At 34.7% G+C, this 18,113-nt stretch overlaps 3 protein-coding genes across 4 annotated transcripts; 2 read left to right on the top strand and 1 right to left on the bottom strand.

The window, feature by feature from the left end:
- Positions 1-163: 163 nt before the first annotated feature.
- On the top strand, positions 164-5,627 carry LOC105784021 (phospholipase D delta). Of its 2 annotated transcripts, none has more exons than XM_052632234.1 (10): positions 164-1,454; positions 1,891-2,007; positions 2,116-2,310; positions 2,490-2,771; positions 2,850-2,918; positions 3,039-3,186; positions 3,297-3,445; positions 3,676-3,802; positions 4,032-4,258; positions 4,514-5,627. In XM_052632234.1, the coding sequence occupies exons 1-10, from the start codon at positions 540-542 to the stop codon at positions 4,805-4,807; spliced, it is 2,523 nt and encodes an 840-aa protein (XP_052488194.1). In that variant the 5' UTR covers positions 164-539; the 3' UTR covers positions 4,808-5,627. The 2 variants fall into 2 exon arrangements, with proteins under 2 accessions (XP_052488194.1, XP_012465229.1); XM_012609775.2 differs by having other exon boundaries at positions 181-1,454; positions 3,676-3,843; positions 4,058-4,258.
- On the bottom strand, positions 5,184-6,552 carry LOC105784042 (uncharacterized). Its single transcript, XM_012609813.2, has 4 exons — positions 6,305-6,552; positions 6,076-6,158; positions 5,735-5,995; positions 5,184-5,624 (listed from the first exon to the last, which is right to left on the bottom strand). Exons 1-4 carry the CDS (start codon positions 6,405-6,407, stop codon positions 5,451-5,453), a joined length of 621 nt encoding a protein of 206 aa, XP_012465267.1. The 5' UTR covers positions 6,408-6,552; the 3' UTR covers positions 5,184-5,450.
- A 1,492-nt stretch (positions 6,553-8,044) lies between these two features.
- Positions 8,045-9,885, top strand: LOC105786809 (pentatricopeptide repeat-containing protein At5g40410, mitochondrial; the record flags this gene model as incomplete). Its single annotated transcript, XM_012613284.2, is given in 4 exon segments — positions 8,045-8,463; positions 8,465-9,133; positions 9,135-9,299; positions 9,301-9,885. Coding segments are annotated over 4 exon segments (1,332 nt in total), but the record flags the coding sequence as incomplete, so codon positions are not given.
- Positions 9,886-18,113: the final 8,228 nt, after the last annotated feature.

Here is an 18,113-nt window from a genome sequence, read left to right as displayed (position 1 = left end):
TCACGTGACTGACAACTACGCAGCGTTCCAGCCCCATCCTCAACTTTCCCCTTTTAACCTTCCATTGAATCATGTTTTGTTTTAAGACGAGTAATGGCTATGAAATGAGGTCAAAATGGGGTAGCTTATACAACGGAAAATCCAGGCGTAAATAACTGTCACGTGTATCTTAAAACACTACCTTTTTTCCCAGCATAAATAAGAAACAGAACCACATTAGCCAAAAAGAAACAAACCCGTAATCTTCCGGAATTCCGCTCCCTGTTACAGTCTTCGGTTTTGGCCGTTGGCTTTAGTCGGAGAAAACAAACTGGGATTCTGCTGTTTCGGAAACAACGTCCCTACACGGCAGTGACTTTGTTGTTCTCCGGTTATTGCCAACACCAATATGAACACTAATTAATTACTAAAAACAAAAACAATTTTATTTTCAAGCTGCTGTAACCTACCTTGCCTACCTTTTACATTGCTATTTATCATCTTCATTTTTCTCATTGACCGTCTTTGAATAATTTTTCTTTATTTCTCGATTTGATTCAATGGGGGAAGATGTTTCGGATCCTGTTGTATTTTTGCATGGCGACCTTGATTTGAAAATCATCGAAGCTCGATGTTTGCCAAACATGGATTTAATGGCGGAGCGTCTCCGTCGATGTTTCACGGTGTTCGACGTGTGCAAAGCCCCGTGTACTAGAGGAAAGAAGAAGAACCACCGCCACCATAATATCATCACCAGCGACCCTTACGTAACGGTTTGCCTAGCCGGTGCTACGGTGGCGCGCACGCGCGTGATTTCGAATTCCCAAAACCCGATTTGGAACGAGCGCTTCAAACTAGCCCTCGCCCACCCCACATCTCAAATCGAGTTTCACGTTAAGGATAATGACTTGTTCGGCGCTGATTTAATCGGAGTCGCAACGGTGCCTGCGGTTAAGGTTCTCTCCGGTGAAACCATTAGCGGTTGGTTCCCTATAATTGGTTCTTATGGAAAACCGCCTAAACCTGACTGCGCAGTTCACCTGGAAATGAGATTCATCAAATGCGAGGAAATGCCTTCATACAGATATGGAATGGCGGCAAACCCAACGGAATTCGGAATAAGAAACTGTTATTTCCCTGTTCGGCACGGGGGTTCCGTTACTTTATACCAAGACGCGCACATCCAGGAATCGATGGTGCCGGAGATTGAATTGGAGAATGGAACCCTGTTTAAGCACGAGTCGTGTTGGGAAGATATCTGTCACGCAATTTTAGAAGCGCATCATTTGGTTTACATAGCCGGATGGTCGATTTTTTCGCACGTGAAGCTTGTAAGAGAGCCGACACGGCCATTGCCAAACGGTGGGAATTTGAGTTTAGGGGATTTGCTGAAGTACAAGTCGGAAGAAGGGGTTAGAGTTTTGCTGTTAGTCTGGGATGACAAGACTTCCCATAGCAAGTTTTTCATTAACACGGTACGGGTTTTCTTTTGAGATATCCTTGGCAAACTTATAATCTTTTATTCGTTGTTCAATTTTTCAACTATTTTTCTCGTCTTTGGTCTTTACTGATGTTAGCTTTTGCAAAGTCATCGTTTTTCTAGTGGGAATTTTAAGATTTCTTTGTTTCTAGATTCTGCATTAGGCTCTGTAAAGTTTCTGTTTCAAAGTCTTGTACTTCAGTTCAGTCTAAAGAAGAAAACTAGTCAATGATGTTTTTGGCTTTTGTTCAAAGTGCTAGCCTTTTGTTTTTCCTGACGTTGCCGGGCTGCTTCTAAAAAAATCAATGCAACAGCTTGAGAAAGTGACGTTTTAGTTTAATATTAATGGAGATTCCTTTTGGGGACCAGGCTATATTGTAGTTTATGCTAGGTGTTCAAATTTTTTTAACTTTGAAAGTGTTTAAATTCAGGCAGGAGTGATGCAAACTCATGATGAAGAAACCCGGAAGTTTTTCAAGCACTCATCGGTTTCATGTGTATTGTCACCCCGTTATGCCAGCAGTAAACTTAGCATTTTCAAACAACAGGCATGTTTTATACACTCTAGTTATTCATATTGCACATTTTTCCATCAAATCTGCTGCTGACTGTAGTGAATTAGCAATGCTAAGGATGTGGTGTGGCATGTAATCCAGGTTGTTGGAACCCTATTTACACACCATCAGAAATGTGTGATTGTGGATTCTCAAGCATCTGGAAACAATAGAAAGATCACTGCTTTTGTTGGAGGTCTGGACCTTTGTGATGGTCGCTATGATACACCTGAACATAGACTGTTTCGGGATCTTGATACTGTATTTCAAAATGATTATCACAACCCAACATTTTCTGTGAGTATATCTTTTGTACGAGTATTTGATTTAATGTGAGTATATCTTTTGTACGAGTATTTGATTTAATCTGCTAAATTGAATTTGGATATGCTTTTAATTAGCCATATAACCTTCAATTAGCATCAAGAATTTTTAGGTCATTGCTCTTACCGGTTTAAATATTTTGTAATTATTAGGCAGGAACCAAGGGCCCAAGGCAACCATGGCATGATTTACATTGTAAGGTTGAAGGGCCAGCTGCTTATGACATTCTTACCAATTTTGAGCAGCGCTGGAGGAAAGCTACAAAATGGTCGGAGTTTGGACTTAAATTCAAAAGGGTTTCTAGGTGGCATGATGATTCTTTAATAAAGTTAGAACGGATTTCTTGGATACTAAGCCCTTCCGCAAAAATTGCAAATGATGATCCTTCATTATGGGTTTCCAAGGAAGAAGATCCAGAGAACTGGCATACTCAGGTAAGTACCACATGCCTCTTGAAGCAAAGTGCGTAAGTTTGATTTAACCTTTTGCTAAGGGGTTCTTTGAATTGGCAGGTTTTCCGCTCTATAGATTCAGGATCTGTGAAAGGGTTCCCGAAGAATGTGTTTGAAGCAGAATCCCAGGTTTTTATTTCTATTTCCTTTTTCTTTACTCTCTTTATGATTAAACCACAGTAAAACAATATTAATCTTTTAACTCACTGTACTTCGTTTTCACTTAAGTCTTACTTTATCTTACTGCAGAATCTTGTTTGTGCAAAAAATCTGGTGATAGACAAGAGCATTCAGACAGCATATGTGCAGGCAATTAGAGCTGCTCAGCACTTCATATATATTGAGAACCAATATTTCATTGGATCGTCATACGGTTGGCCATCTTACAAAGACTCAGGTTTAGGAAACATTCTGTCTATTCTTTACTGCTTTGGATTATTGTGAAAAGGTGTTGCTTTCTGTTGCCGAGAGCTGAGACATCTTTTTCTTTTTGGGGCCTATTGTTAGGTGCTCAGAATTTAATTCCTATGGAATTGGCCTTGAAGATTACTAGCAAGATAAGGGCAAAAGAAAGATTTGCTGTTTATATTGTTATACCAATGTGGCCTGAGGGTGACCCTACTTCAGCCTCCGTGCAAGAGATACTCTGTTGGCAGGTAATCTGATTTTAGTTTCTCTTCTTTTTTTTCCCCTTTCTGAACTGTTTATTACTAGAATGAAACAGTGATTGTGCTTTACACTAGTAGTTATGTAACCTAGAATCGGAGAAGAAGAGTGTAAAATCAAACTCATTGACACTAACAGATTATTCATCATTATTTCTAGTCACTGCTTAATATTTCATTATTTTATTGCTTAGTTTAGTTTTCTTTTCTTTTTTTTTCAGGCACAGACAATTCAAATGATGTACGGAGTCGTAGCACAAGAATTGAAATCCATGGGTATCGAGAATTCTCATCCACAAGACTACCTAAATTTCTACTGCCTTGGTAATAGGGAAGAAGTTCCCAAAAGTTCTGGGCCAAGTTCATCCCAATGTAACCATAGTGAAACGGTAACCAAACAGTGACACTACCTTTGTCATTTGTTTATATACTTGGTTGATTGCTTGTTAGAACTTGATTGTGTTGGCTCTGTTTGGTCCCAAGCCAGAACTCGGACAAGTTTACTTTTGTTATCAGCTTTAAGGGGACACTTGAATTGACTTTTACAACATGATTTGAATTGAGGTTTTTTATGGAGATGTGAAGGTAAATCACTATTTTCAGGTTTCAGCTTCACAAAAGTTCCAACGGTTTATGGTTTATGTACATGCAAAGGGAATGATAGTAGATGACGAGTATGTGATATTGGGGTCTGCCAATATTAATGAACGATCTTTGGCTGGATCAAGGGACACTGAGATAGCAGTGGGTGCATACCAACCCTATTACACATGGGGTGAGAGGAAAAGACATCCACACGGTCAGGTTTGAATTTTCATCCTTGCCATCTCAGTTTTTTCTCTGATGCCCAAGACCTAAAATTGCTGACAAATAGAATGATCTTTGTTTTCTTTTTCTTTCATTTTTGACACCTGAAGGACCTTGTTTTAGTTTATACCTAGATGATAGAATTTAATCCAGAAATGTGAACATCATAAACACAATCTCGTGTTTGGATGCAATTATAAATCTGTCTATTGGAGAAGTGATGTTTGATCTGATTGATGGATGATGATGCAGATTTATGGATATAGAATGTCACTGTGGGCTGAACACATGGAAAAGGTGGATGATTTGTTTAAAGAACCTGAAAGTTTAGATTGCGTTAAGGCTGTGAACAATATTGCTGAAGAAAACTGGAAAAGCTACACGAGCGAGGCATTTACGCAATTACAGGGACACCTACTCAAATACCCCATTGAGGTAGATAGCAATGGTAAAGTAAGCCACTTGCCTGGACAAGAGACCTTCCCGGATGTCGGTGGCAAGATACTTGGAACTCGAACAACACTTCCTCGTTCTCTTACCACATAGGTTTCAATGTTTTCCATGTTCATATCCTTGTATGGGTTCAGTTCAACACCGAAGAACGGGAAACAAGGTGGGGGTAGGCCTGGTTCATCCTACATATATATATTGTGCAGATAAACGATTGTTTGGGTTCAATTCAAAAACAGAAGGGGGACAGGGCGGGGAAAGTCTAGCTCTTCCTATATAGACTGTAGATTGCAGAAGCATCCTTGTGTTAACAGAGGACTGGGTTGAATTTCATGTACATGGTCGGTTTAATGTGAAACCTTAGGCATTGCAATCACCAAAATCTATACTAATTGACAATTTTTTGTAATTCTTCCAACTAATTTTGATGTAGCACATATCCATCAGAGAAAGGGAACATAATAAGAGGATATCCACGCAATTGAATATCAATATATTAACAGTCAATTAGCAGTTTAGCACCGTCATACGGGCAAAACAGCCTTGAGGAAATTTTACACAGAGTTACTAGTGTTTTCACGCTAAAGAGCGTTTTGTTTTTTATTTTTTATTTTTTTACAACTACCCTGGAAATACAAAGTGTCTAAAGTAATTAACTTCACCAACACAGGCAAAGGGCAAAGCTATATACAAACATGACCGAAATCAGTTTCCCAGTATGAGCAAAGAAATGTACGCTTTATGAGCCATCAAACACATTACCGTCACCATCGTCTTCTTCATCGAACAACTTGAATCCAACATCCCATTGGCCATCCCTTTTATAATTGAAGCTGGGGTTGACATAGCATTTCATACCATGGAACAGATTCAAATTATCCACCAGCTTGTGGAAAACATTGCATCCACAACACTGCATTCATCCCCATCACCAAATCACTTCCAAACCCAGAATTCAGAATACCCAAATAAAAGACTCCACCTTGATACTGAAATTCGATTCTCTTACTTTAGACAAGTTACCTGAACAAATACGGTGCCATCGGTGTACGCATGAGGATTGATGGCTCGAGTGGTTCGTTGACCGCAAACATTGCAAGTGAAGGCCACACGCATCCGTCGACGTGGCGACTTGGTGAAGAGAGACCATGGAAAGGTGGAAACTTGCTCCGTATTAGATTGGTCATCGTCGGTTCGGGCGGGTACAGATGGACCCTCCATGCCCGATCCTGTTGTCCATCCTCTTACAGACGCCGCGCTTAGAACCAACCCCATCGCTGCATCCTAAATTGAAATCCACAAAGCAAAACCCGATTTACTATTTTGTCCTTGGAAAAAAAAATACTAGCTTTATTTGTTTTTACCTGGGAGAAAGTTTGATTGCCGACGAGAGGAACGATGCTTGTGTTGTTAGGATCATATTGGATATCGGAATCGTTACCGTCCTCTGATAATTAAAAACAGAAAAAAAAAAAAAAAAGAGAGAGAAAGAGGAAAATATTGGAGTTAAAACGATTATTACAGCCAAGGGAAGACATAAACAAAAAGAAAAAGAAAAAAGAAAGATTGAAATTAAAGGATGATATTAAGTACTTTTGGAATGGGTGGGAAAGCGGATGATTCTAGCCGGGAAATCTTTTCGTTTAGGAGAGAAGATGGAGAGAAGGGCGAGGGGTTGAGAGCTGAGAGCTTCCATGGTCGAGGCGGTGAGTTAAACTGTGTGGTCGATGGAGACCAAAAAAAGGAGCTTGAAAGAATGGCTCTTTCACGATTTCGTTTGATCTTCAACACAAAAATTCAGGGTCAGAAGTTTGAAGGCCATTGCCTTCGAGACACGTTACGGAGTAGCTTAAAACCATTCATTTATTTTACGGAATTTAGTGAACAAACAGCCCATTAGAACCAGCGAATCGGAGACAAGCATACTCGAAATCCAACCCAACATGACTTGCGGTCTGGCCCTTTCTCAAAGCTTTTCTGCTGTTTATAGATAGTTAGGTTAATATACAGTTTGGTACCTGAGATTGATTTTAATATTCAATTCGGTACCTGAGTTTGGCTTCGATCTTCAATTTGACATTTGAATTGTTTCAATTTGATACTTGGGTTTTTTATTTGCTCAGGTACCAAATAGGACATTAACCCTAAACATTTTTTATTTGCTCAAACTTTTCTATTATGCTATGTGTATGTTGCGAATTTAGTCTATTTGTCCTAATTTGATTATTTTTAGTCCCTATACTTTCATATTTTGAAATTTCAATCCTGATGCAAATGGTTATTGTTAAATCCATGAAGTAAAATTTTGTTAGTAGTCTTATACCATGCATAAGTTGTAGATTGAGTTTTTGTTCTCCAATTTGATCATTTTTTTAGTCTTATACTTTATCGAGCTTAATCCAAATTTAAACGATAATCGTCATGACTTTTTTGTCAGGATTATATGAAAATAACAAGACATTATAATGGTTATACATTTGCCACGTAGGATTTTAAAAATAGTAGAATGTAACTGCTAGTTATATATCAATAGTCTAAGTACAAGGATGATATAGTAATAGAGCCGTTTGCTTGAGGTAGATAGATTAAGTGTGGGTTTGGATGGGCGATTGGGTGCGGTGCGGTGCGTTTAGCTTACTTTTTGTCTCACGCTACAGTATCTAATCTCACCGCCACCGCTGTTTTTACACTAACCGCAGGTAAACGTACCGCTCATCCAAACTCATCCTAAATCTAGGATAGGATAAGGGGTAAAACTAGAATTGAACTATCATCACTTTGGCGCCATTCAACCTTGATTCTTGGGACGAAAGAAACATGTCTTTTTAAACTTATGGTTTGGAGTTGAAAATTGGGAGATGAGAAAAACGGGTTTTTGTTCAGCATTCTCTTTCTTTCTTAACCCGGGAGCTCTTTGTAATGCCATTCCTTGTCTCTTCTACTTCACTCTCATTTAAAATTAGACTCACTTGTCTCAGCTTTAATTGCTGTTGTAAACTCTTGCTGTCGTGTCTCCTACTGTCAGGCTTTTCATGCTTGAGTTATCAAATACGTGAATTACCTCACGGATTCATTGGCGAGCAGTTGGTGACTAAGTATGCAAAATCAGGATTTCCTGAAGATGCACAGAATTTATCTGGTGAAAAGCCCGAACAAGATTCGGTCTCCTGGAATTCTTTAATTTCGGGATTATCTCGAAGTGGGTTTACAACTAGATGCATGAGTGCGTTTTGTAGAATGAGATTTGAAATAGATATGCAACCAAATTTTGTCACTTATTTATTTATTTATTATCTCAGATAAGGGAGCTTTATGTGAAGGCTAGTGCATTAATGGCTTTACAGTGAAATTGGGCTAAATGAAGTGAATATCTTGAATGCACTTTTACGTGAAGCTTGTTCGTTATTTGAAGCAACTCCATTTCTGAATTTGGTGTCGGGGAATTCAATGATAGCAATTTACGCTCAAAATGGGCTTGCCGAGGAAATTATGGGAATTTTCATAATGATGAGAAGGGCTGGAATTGTGTTTGATCAAGCTACCATGTTGACTGTTCTTCAGGCTTGTGGAAACATGGGCGTGAGAAATATAGTTGGGAGTATTCATGGTTTTGTTTCAAGGTTTGGTTTAATTGCTAATGTGACCATTGCAACTGCACTTTTAAACTTGTATGTGAAGTTAGGGTGTTTAGCTGCTTCAAGTAAAGTTTTTGGAGAGATTATCTATTTAGATAAAGTGGCATGGACTGCCATGTGCGCATGGCTATGGAAAAGATGCAATAAAGCTCTTTAAAGTTATGGTGAGAAGTGCACAGCCTGATCATGTTACCTTCACTCGCTTGTTAAGTGCTTGTAGTCATTCAGGACTTGTCAACGAGGGGAAGCATTACTTCAAGATTATGTGTGAAGTTTACGGGGTAGAGCAAAAGTTAGATCATTATTCTTGCATGGCTGACCTTCTTGGCAACTCGGGACTTCTCACTGATGGATATGATGTGATTAAGTGCATGCCGAGAGAGCCAAATTCTGGTGTATGGGGTGCTCCTCTTGGTGCTTGCAGAATGTATGGTAATACTGAACTTGCAAAGGAAGTTGCAGAAAGATTATTTTCTCTAGATACATCATATGCCAGAAACTACATCATGATGTCGAATATATATTGTGCAGCTGGAATGTGGAGAGATGCCTCAAAAGTGAGGACATCAATGAAAGAGATGGGTCTCAACAGAACAGCTGGATGTAGTTTCATTGAGCATGGAAATAAATTCCATCGCTTTGTTGTGGGTGATAAATCTCACCCTGAGGCAGATGGGATATATAAGAAGTTGAAAGAATTAATTGGAAAGATAAGGAAAGCCGATTTCATGTCTGAAACAGAGTTTGTTTTACATGATGTTGATGAGGAGCTTAAAGAGAACATGATCAAAACATAGTGAAAAGTTAGCTATGGCATTTGGGCTTTGCTTCACTGCCACTGATTATAACAAAAACCTTAGAATATGCGGTGATTGTCATAGTATGGTAAAGGCTGTAGCACTGATTGAGAAGTGTACCATCATAATTCAAGATTCAAAGCGGTTTCATCACTTGTCATGGATTATGTTCTTGTAGAGATTACTGGTGTAACATTGGAAACAGAGGAGTCATGTGTAAAGAATTCTTTGATTGATAGGCTGATTTGTAACTTCATATAAACTACTAGTTGCAATTGTAGTTGTTGCATTGAAGACAGAACTATAATAACTCCACTTTCGGTGTTTATGAAGAGTATAACGAGGAGCGCATGTACAGCTCCAAGCTCCACTGTACTAAATACACAGAGACAGCATGCGTTCGTAGATTTTGCTTGATGAGAAAAGCAGACAAGTTGGAACATTCTTCTCTTCCCTTCGGGTCTCCCTTGCCAATAAAATGAGCATTGATATGAACATATCAGAGACCAAGTGGAATTCCTTGTCTTTCCTGCCATGAAAGTAAGACATTATGCCATCACCCCCAATGAACCGTGGCTCGTGGTAGGCAGCTTTTCTGGCACCCACTTTTGAAGGTATTGTTCTGAAACATAGAATTCCAAAGAGAATTCATGCAAGTTTGAATTTCATTGTTCTTGTTGCTGCAGCTAGAAATGATTGAAATTATATAACGTGATAGAACTTTGATGCATGGATTGATTTTTCGCTGCGAAGTAGAACAAGGAAGTTAGGTGTTTGCTAGCGCATAACTTGTAGTACATGTACTTTTATTTTGTGGGATTTAATTTCTCAATTTAAGTCTAACAGTTAATACTGTTAATTTTTTTAAAATTAAAGCTAATTACAAAATCATTTTTTAAATTACATGGCTATTAAACAATTTTTATTTCAAAAATGCCATAAATTAAATTAAATTGGTAGTCGAACTGGTTATAATATTTGGTCATAAATTGATCGATTCAACTGTCAATTAAATAAATAATTAAAATTTTCATAAAATTTTAAAAATCATATACTAGTGTCCTTTTTTTCCTCAGATTTTATTTTTACCAATTTCAAACAATTCACTCAAAAGTTGATACCGATGTATCCAATTCAATCTCATAAAAGTTAAATGATTTGAATTAAACAAGTATAGTATTTTTTTAATATAAAATCTGGAATTACTCAAATCTTTAAATAGGAAGATCATGTTCGAACTCACGCCCTCCTATTTTAACAATAAATTAATATTTGTAAATCAAACATTAAACAAGTTTAAAGAAAGAGAAAGATGAAATTGGAGATGGCTCCTGGTTTTAGAGACAATCCTAATATCTTCATTCGCTGCATTGAAAGTAAAAAACATTTTTATCAAACAGCACTAGGTAGTACCAGTGTTTAAGATCACGAGTTTTTACAGAGAAGATATAAATAAGCAACATCTCACCTCTTCGTTTTTCATGCTCAACATATATAAAATTCAGCATCGGAATTTAATTATAATTACAACCCAACATTATTAAAGAATTGTAGACCCCTTTACAAAATCATGGTGTCTGCTAAATCTTGGTTTCTTTATCATCCATGATTTACTCTTTCTGGATTCAGGATTTACTATTGGATTCTTTGCATTTACCATTTGAAGAGAATAGGAAAAAAAGATATCTGCTACGATCTTCTGACAGTCCCGCCTGACATATTGGCAGCACCAGACTAAAATGTGATGATCTAAAACATTGCGGCGGCACCGGACATTCAAAAAAGTTAAATTTCTTCATAAACCCCTCTCGTTTATTATTTCTTTTATTCTCATTTAACACCAAAAATATAGAGGCCTCTTATCAACTAGTCCAAAAAGTTTTTTTTTTTACCAAAATGTATTTTTGTAAAAAAAAAGTCAATTCCAACTAGAAATAAATTTCATTTAGTTTTCAAAAAATAATTTTTTTGTTCAAATTATGTATTTCTTTCACTCACATTATATTTGGAAACTATAAATTTAACTAATAATTATAATTTATAAAAATAAAATATTTCTAAAGCTTTTATAATTATAATTTTATATCATGTCCGTAAATTAAATTGATAATAAAATTATAATTATTTTCAAAAACAAATAAAAGTTATTTCTAGTTAAAATTGAATTTTTATAAAAATACTTTTGATAGAAAAACTTTTGAACTAATTGCTAAGAGGTCTCCTATTTTGATGTTAAAAGGAAATAAAAGAAAATAATAATCAAGGGAGTTTATGAAGCAGTTTGCCCTTAAAGCCTTTTTTTCAATTGCCAATTAAAATAGTAAATTTACATATTAAGTCCCTGAATATTTTAGGTCATCACATTTCAGTCTGGTGCCATTAATATGTCACACTACACCATTAGAACATTGTAGCAAATGTCTATTTTCGTAATTAGCCTATTTTTCATACATTTTCTGTAATTAATTAATATTTTTATATTATTTGGGTAAAAAAACAAAAAAGAAAAGAAAAGAAAAAGAAATTCATTTATAATTTTACTTAAGTGTTATTAATCAGACATCCTCCAACTAGGTAGATTCCTTCTTTATCAACATTGGTATAGAATATGTTGAATGGATGGTATTCGTTTATTTTTTATTTGTGTCATTATGTCACATCCATACTGACAGAAACGTCAAAAAAAAAATTCGCTTGACAATTCATCCCCCATTTTCATCTTCCATTGAGTTCAGTTTGCCCAACCACCATCAGACCCTTTGTTTCAAAAAGAATATCACTCAATTGCAATATTACTAACATGCAAATATATATCAAATTGATATTAATTTTTGATCAATTGATATAATTTTCCCTGTATATATAAATTGTGATGTGCATTTAACTTTGGACCACATCTTCACAATTTAATTGTATATATACTAGTGCCGAAAATACTAAAATGTATTCTCTTTATTAACCTCACAAATATCCCAACCTCTATTGTTGCATAAAAAATCCTAAATTAATAATTTGGAAATTGATAAGCATACACAAATACAAATAACAAAAAAATCATTTCACATAAATGTTATAAATTACATAAAGTTCTAATCACTGAACCCTAAAAAAATACATAAGTGCCGTTGAGATTGAAGATGCATTCCACAACCTGGTGGATGTTGATTTTGTGCTAGTTTTCATGGAAGTGGATCCTAGATTAGTGCATCATCATCTACCAATCATCCATTTCAAGCGTCGGTCAAAAGAACTTGAAGTGTACACTTGGCTTCCCTATTGGAGATAAATGATGCAAGGGATGTAGGCGTTGAGATGTGTTTAGGCTCATTTGACTGAAGAACTGTGTAAATTATGGATTCATCAATGTTATTTCCATAATCTAAACCACAAACAATGACTAAGAGACTTTTTCACGATTGGATCCCTCACCAAATGGAATGAAGACCTACCAAGATAGTAGGTTAAAAAGGCATAAGGGTTGATGTTGCATCGGTGGCTCCAAGTTTAGCTAAGAGATTAGGATGCTCAGGGATGACCTTGATAATGAGCTTTTTGATAGCTTGATGGTACACTTCATTCCTGTACTACCAGATACTCCGTCGCCTAGTAAAACTGCTTATGGCTTGTCAGACTAAACAATTGCATATATACTTCAGGGACTTAGAAATACCATTATGGATAGTTTTATGGTATATGTTTAACTCAACTTGTCGACCTAAAAACTACACTTACTTGCGTGCTCATTCAACCAATATTGATCTTGCCTTCTTAGATCTATCATCCAAAAGTTGCTCAATATGTAACACCCTATACCCGACCCAGATATATCGAACCCTGATATAGGGTGCCACAATACTTAACTACTTAACAAAAATTTTACAACTGGAAAAAATCATATAGAACATACTTCTTATCTATTTATACTCTTTTCTAAGTCAAAAGATGTTGTAGGAAGCGTTTATTAATTTCAATAGATTCTCAAAAATAGTATAAGACATTACAATTTAAATCTTTGTAAACAAACTTAATTGTGGCGATAAAATTTATGTTCATTATATTCTAAAGAATGCCCCTGTAATGACCCGAAAGTCAGGGGTTTCAAAAATGATGGTTTCAGAATTCTATTTTCCAATGATAAAGTCAGTAAATATTATTTTATTAATACTTACGAGGATATATTACCGTATTAAACTGAAGTTTTGTAACACCCCTAACCCTTATCCGTCGCCGGAATAAGGTTACGAAGCATTACCAGACTTTTCGAATTAATTACGGACATTTCACAACCTTTGTTATTCATATCAAGAATCAATCATATAACACTCATATTTTCCCTTAGATGGGCCCTCGAGGCCCAATATACTCCTTAGAAGTGAATCGGGACTAAGTCGGATACACAGGGATTTTTTCCCTAAATCTCAATATTTTTCTTAGAAACAGGGGACACAGCCTGTGTGGTTGGCTGTGTGGCTCACACGGCCAGGTGACACGCCCGTGTCTTAGGTCGTGTGGGCATTCAATGTGAGGCACACAACCATGTCCTAGCCCGTGTCCTTACCCGTGTAACTCTCTGACTTGGGTCACATGTCCAAGCCACAAGCCCGTATGCTAGGCCATGTGTAAAAACTTAGGTATTCTGTTTTGAAATTCAAGGTGCAGAGGACACACAGTCAGGTCGTGTGTCACACACGGCTGAAACACACGTCCGCGTCTCTGCCCGTGTGGACAAAAATAGGTCATTTTATGGTCACTTTTCTCACCCTGTTTTATATCAACCTATACACAACATTTTAATATATCAAATAACCCTAATCAAACATTCAACACAAACCAAAAATCATGTTTTAAACATAATATATCAACACAAAACTCACTTACCTAAACATACCAAAATAACTCCATTCATTGATTTACCAAAATCTACTACTAAACACATGCATACAAACATATATATATAATTTACAACAATACTTCAAATTTAGCTCTTTTCTAATCCAGCCCTAGACATGCCATATAAACCATAAAGTGTATAACAAAATCTACCGTAGTAGCTGGATAGTGTGACCCGACGTGTTGATTCGATCCTCTGAACTTCTTGAAAATCTACAAAGAACATTAAATGACACAAGTAAGCTTAATGAAGCTTAGTAAGTTAATTGGCTTTAACATGAATATTACCAAACATACTATAATAATTCATTTAGGTAAATCATTTTATAAACATTTCCTGCTAATCACAACTCAATTGATGAATTCATTTATTTGAGCTCAATATCAATAATAAATTAAATTCTTCCACATTAATTTCATGTAGCACTTACCAATCCTTATCAAACCAGAGAACGTCTTACGGATTTGAGTACATCATAAATAGAATCCCGAAGGTTGCACAGAAGCACATAAGTACTAAATGGAAACCCATAAGGGTTGAACGGAAGCTCATAGGAGCTGAACGGAAACCCATTAGGGTTAAACTGGAGCTCAAAAGAGTTGAACTAAAACCCGGAAGGGTTAATCTGAAACTCATATGAGTTAACTGAAGCTCATGAGAGCTAAACGAAAAGCAAACACGAGAGTTTGCAACTAATGCTGAACTCCGGTTTACTTGGGTAATTTACTGTCAATTCCTCTTTACATTGAACGACTGTACTTAATCCTGCATTCCATTCACTTCGAACACTTGATTCAATTTCGTAAATTTAATAATAATTTTTTTCAATAAATGTTACAAATAAATACAAAATACCATTTATTATTTAACATATAACATTAAAATTTAACCATACGAACTTACCTGGGCTAAATTGTAAGTTTGTAGTAGTTAAGGACTACTCTGCTAATTTTCCTTTTTTCTCATTGATCTACGGGCTCTAGATCTAAAATATAAAATTATTCATTTATCAGTATATATTTCAATTCTAATTCACTTCACAATTTATACCCCTCAATTTTTGAAATTGCACAATTACCCCAACTTTTATAGTTTTTACAATTTAGTCCCTCACCAATTAGCCCATCAAATAAGCTAATTTTTTTCTCAATTAACATTTTATATAAATATTCTAAGCTAATACACAGCCTTTGATAAATAGAATTTAATAAAATAACCCTAAGATTTAATATTTTCTCAATTTAGTCCTAAAATCAATTTCTATTGAAATTACTTGATAAAATCATCATATAACAAAATTAGAACTTCAATTCCATGTGAATTCATCATAAACATTTAGCACTCATCAATGTTAACTTTCAAAATTATCCATGAAATCAAAAACTAATGAAATAAGTAGTTGGATAAAAGTCTTAAAAACACAAAAATTTCAAGAAAAAAGCAAGAATTGAACTTACATGAAGTAAAATAAATAAAACAAGCTTAAAACCTTCTCCTATGGCGTTTTTGGCTGATAAATTGAAAAAGAATAGCCTAGAAAAGTTTAGAATTCAATTTATTTAAGTTAATTTCACAAAATTTACAATTTTGCCCTTTAATCACATGATTTTTGTTTTCTTTTCTACTTATGCCGCCTCATGCCTTTATTTTAAGCATAATTGCTCCTTAAGTCCTTTTTTCATTAATTAAGCCATTTAATCACTATTTCTTTAATTAGCAAGTTTTGCACCTTTTTTAATTTAGCCCTTTTTAGTTAATTAATTATCGAAACGTTAAAATTTTCTAACGAAACGTTAATACTACCTTAATGACACTCCATAAATATTTATAAAAATATTTATAGCTCAGATTATAAAATTGAGGTCTCGATACGTCGTTTTTAAAACTAATTAATCTAGCAAATATTTCTAAAGCATAATTCACTAATTCATAAGCCTTCCTAAATTCACAATCGACTCATAAACACTATATAATAAAATTTACGAGCTCACTTGTTAGATTTAATGGTCTCGAACCACTATTTTCGACACTACTAAAAATTGGGCTAATACAAGTTTGGTCTAATAATTTTGGTTATTTGGAAAGTTAGACAAGGTACAAGTGTATTGGTTCTAAAGTCAGTGATTTTTGAAGTTGAGGTATCGAGACCTCGTTTCCATAAATCGGGCCTGTAAATATTTTTATTTAATAATTAAAGAGTTGTATTAGAAAAGTTAAATGAAATTCAATTAGGTAATTTGGTGATTTAGGAATTAATTAAGGTATAGGGACTAAATTAAAAAAGTGATAAATATGTAATTTACTTAAGGCTCTATAATTAGAACTCATGTTAGGGATTTATTTAGAAAATATACCCTTGAATCAATTATGGTGGCCGGTTATAACATAAAACATATATGTATTATATATAATAAAACATTAATAAAACATCATGTATAATGATGAAATGGTAATATAATAAACTAAGTTAGTGGAGAGTAAAACCAAAAACATTTCTTATTCATTTTGGGCAAAGTTTCGAAGCTTAGAGAAAGGGGAGAATGCACAGTGAAAGGTTTTCTTACTTTCAAGTTCAATTGGTTAGTCAATTTAATCTATTTTCTTGTAACTTTTATGTTTTTTGAACCCCGGTAATACAAGCTAACTAACCCATATAGTATTTTTTTTGGTTTTTTTCAAGATTGAAGGTGTTTCCATTGTTAAATTATTAAAGTTTGAGGTGTTATTTTGATAGATTTTAATGTTAGAAGTGAAATAAGACTAATTTGTAAAGTCAATTGATGATTTTGTGTAATAGGAATTAAAATGTATAAATTTCAAAATTTGTGGTAGAAATGAAAAATGGAAAGTTAAATTAGGTCTATAGTGAAATAAAAATTTGAGGCTTAAATTGAAAGTTACGTTAGTCCCAATTTTAGGGACTAAATTGAATAAAATGAAAAATTTGCATAAATTAGCAATTGAATGTGAAAATGGTTGTGTGTCGATGATTTGGTGTATTTATATTTATTCATAGATAACGTCGACCAGGATTCTTCAAGACGGAAATGAAAAGATAAAGTTATCGACAAATAGCTTGGAGTTTATGGTTTGTGTTTTTATAATCCGAACTACTTCAGTTGTTGCATTTATGAATTGTATTGCATGGGAAGATCACAAGGTAAGCTAAAAATGATAAAGAGATTTGAATTGATTCGATTCAGATTTATTATTTGCGGGAGAGGATTAAAGTGAATAGTTTTAGAAATATCGTATAATTATATAAATATGAAATTGAATCTGTTTTGAGATATGATATATATATTATTGCGTTCATGTATTGAAGTATGATGGATGAAATAACGGTATGGACTTGGGACATTGATTATAAATGAAATTGAATAGAGGATCTTTGGAATTAAGTCCGAAATGTGTATATATTATTGAAGTGATGAAATTACTTTAATTGTTATAGGAGAAATATATATGTGTTACAACTATTTTATATTGAATTATTATAAGTAAATTGAATTTTAATATTAAATGGTGCATTATGACATGTAGCTCTCAATATTAATTTGTATTAGATCTTGTTGTTAAGTTACGCATTACATAATTTATATTATAATTCAATGTTGGATACAGAAATACCACTGAGTTATACTTAGCGTACATTTTCGTTTGTTCGTGCCCAGGTTAGGTATTATTCAATTTGTATGTCAACTCAACATCCAACGACAATCTCAAACTCAAGTGTTGGTGATGCTCTTATTTTGGTTTTGGCATGTACCTAGAAAGTCTTTTGGTTATAAGTTCATTTTATATCTTAATGGTTTTGCTTATTATGTTTATAAAGTATATATATAAGTATGTATATGTGAGAAGGTAATGGTATTTGGTTGATGAAATGTCAAATTGCTTGAATTGTATGTTTAATATCCTTATAGATGAGAGAAATGTCTTGTTATGCTATATGTTCTTGGTTGATGTTTAGATGTGGAAGGATGATTGATGTGTTTTGATATATTTGATGTTAAAGCATGAAGATGATTTAAAGGTTGGTTGTGTTTAGGTAAGTGATTGAGAAAGTGTCTTATAAT

This window comes from Gossypium raimondii, chromosome 1 (genome assembly GCF_025698545.1).
Source record: "Gossypium raimondii isolate GPD5lz chromosome 1, ASM2569854v1, whole genome shotgun sequence".
Lineage (NCBI taxonomy): Eukaryota > Viridiplantae > Streptophyta > Magnoliopsida > Malvales > Malvaceae > Gossypium > Gossypium raimondii.
This window is presented reverse-complemented; position numbering and strand designations above follow the sequence as displayed.

Bases quoted from the DNA above. Each gene is read 5' to 3' on its own strand.
- LOC105784021 (XM_012609775.2), top strand. From the start codon at position 540: ATGGGGGAAGATGTTTCGGATCCTGTTGTATTTTTGCATGGCGACCTT. The intron at 2,008-2,115 runs GCATGTTTTATA...CATGTAATCCAG, and splicing joins TTAGCATTTTCAAACAACAG to GTTGTTGGAACCCTATTTAC. The intron at 3,446-3,675 runs GTAATCTGATTT...TTTTTTTTTCAG, and splicing joins AAGAGATACTCTGTTGGCAG to GCACAGACAATTCAAATGAT.
- LOC105784042 (XM_012609813.2), bottom strand. From the start codon at position 6,407: ATGGAAGCTCTCAGCTCTCAACCCCTCGCCCTTCTCTCCATCTTCTCT. The intron at 5,996-6,075 runs GTAAAAACAAAT...ATTTCAATTTAG, and splicing joins GCAATCAAACTTTCTCCCAG to GATGCAGCGATGGGGTTGGT. The intron at 5,625-5,734 runs GTAACTTGTCTA...GGATGAATGCAG, and splicing joins ATGGCACCGTATTTGTTCAG to TGTTGTGGATGCAATGTTTT.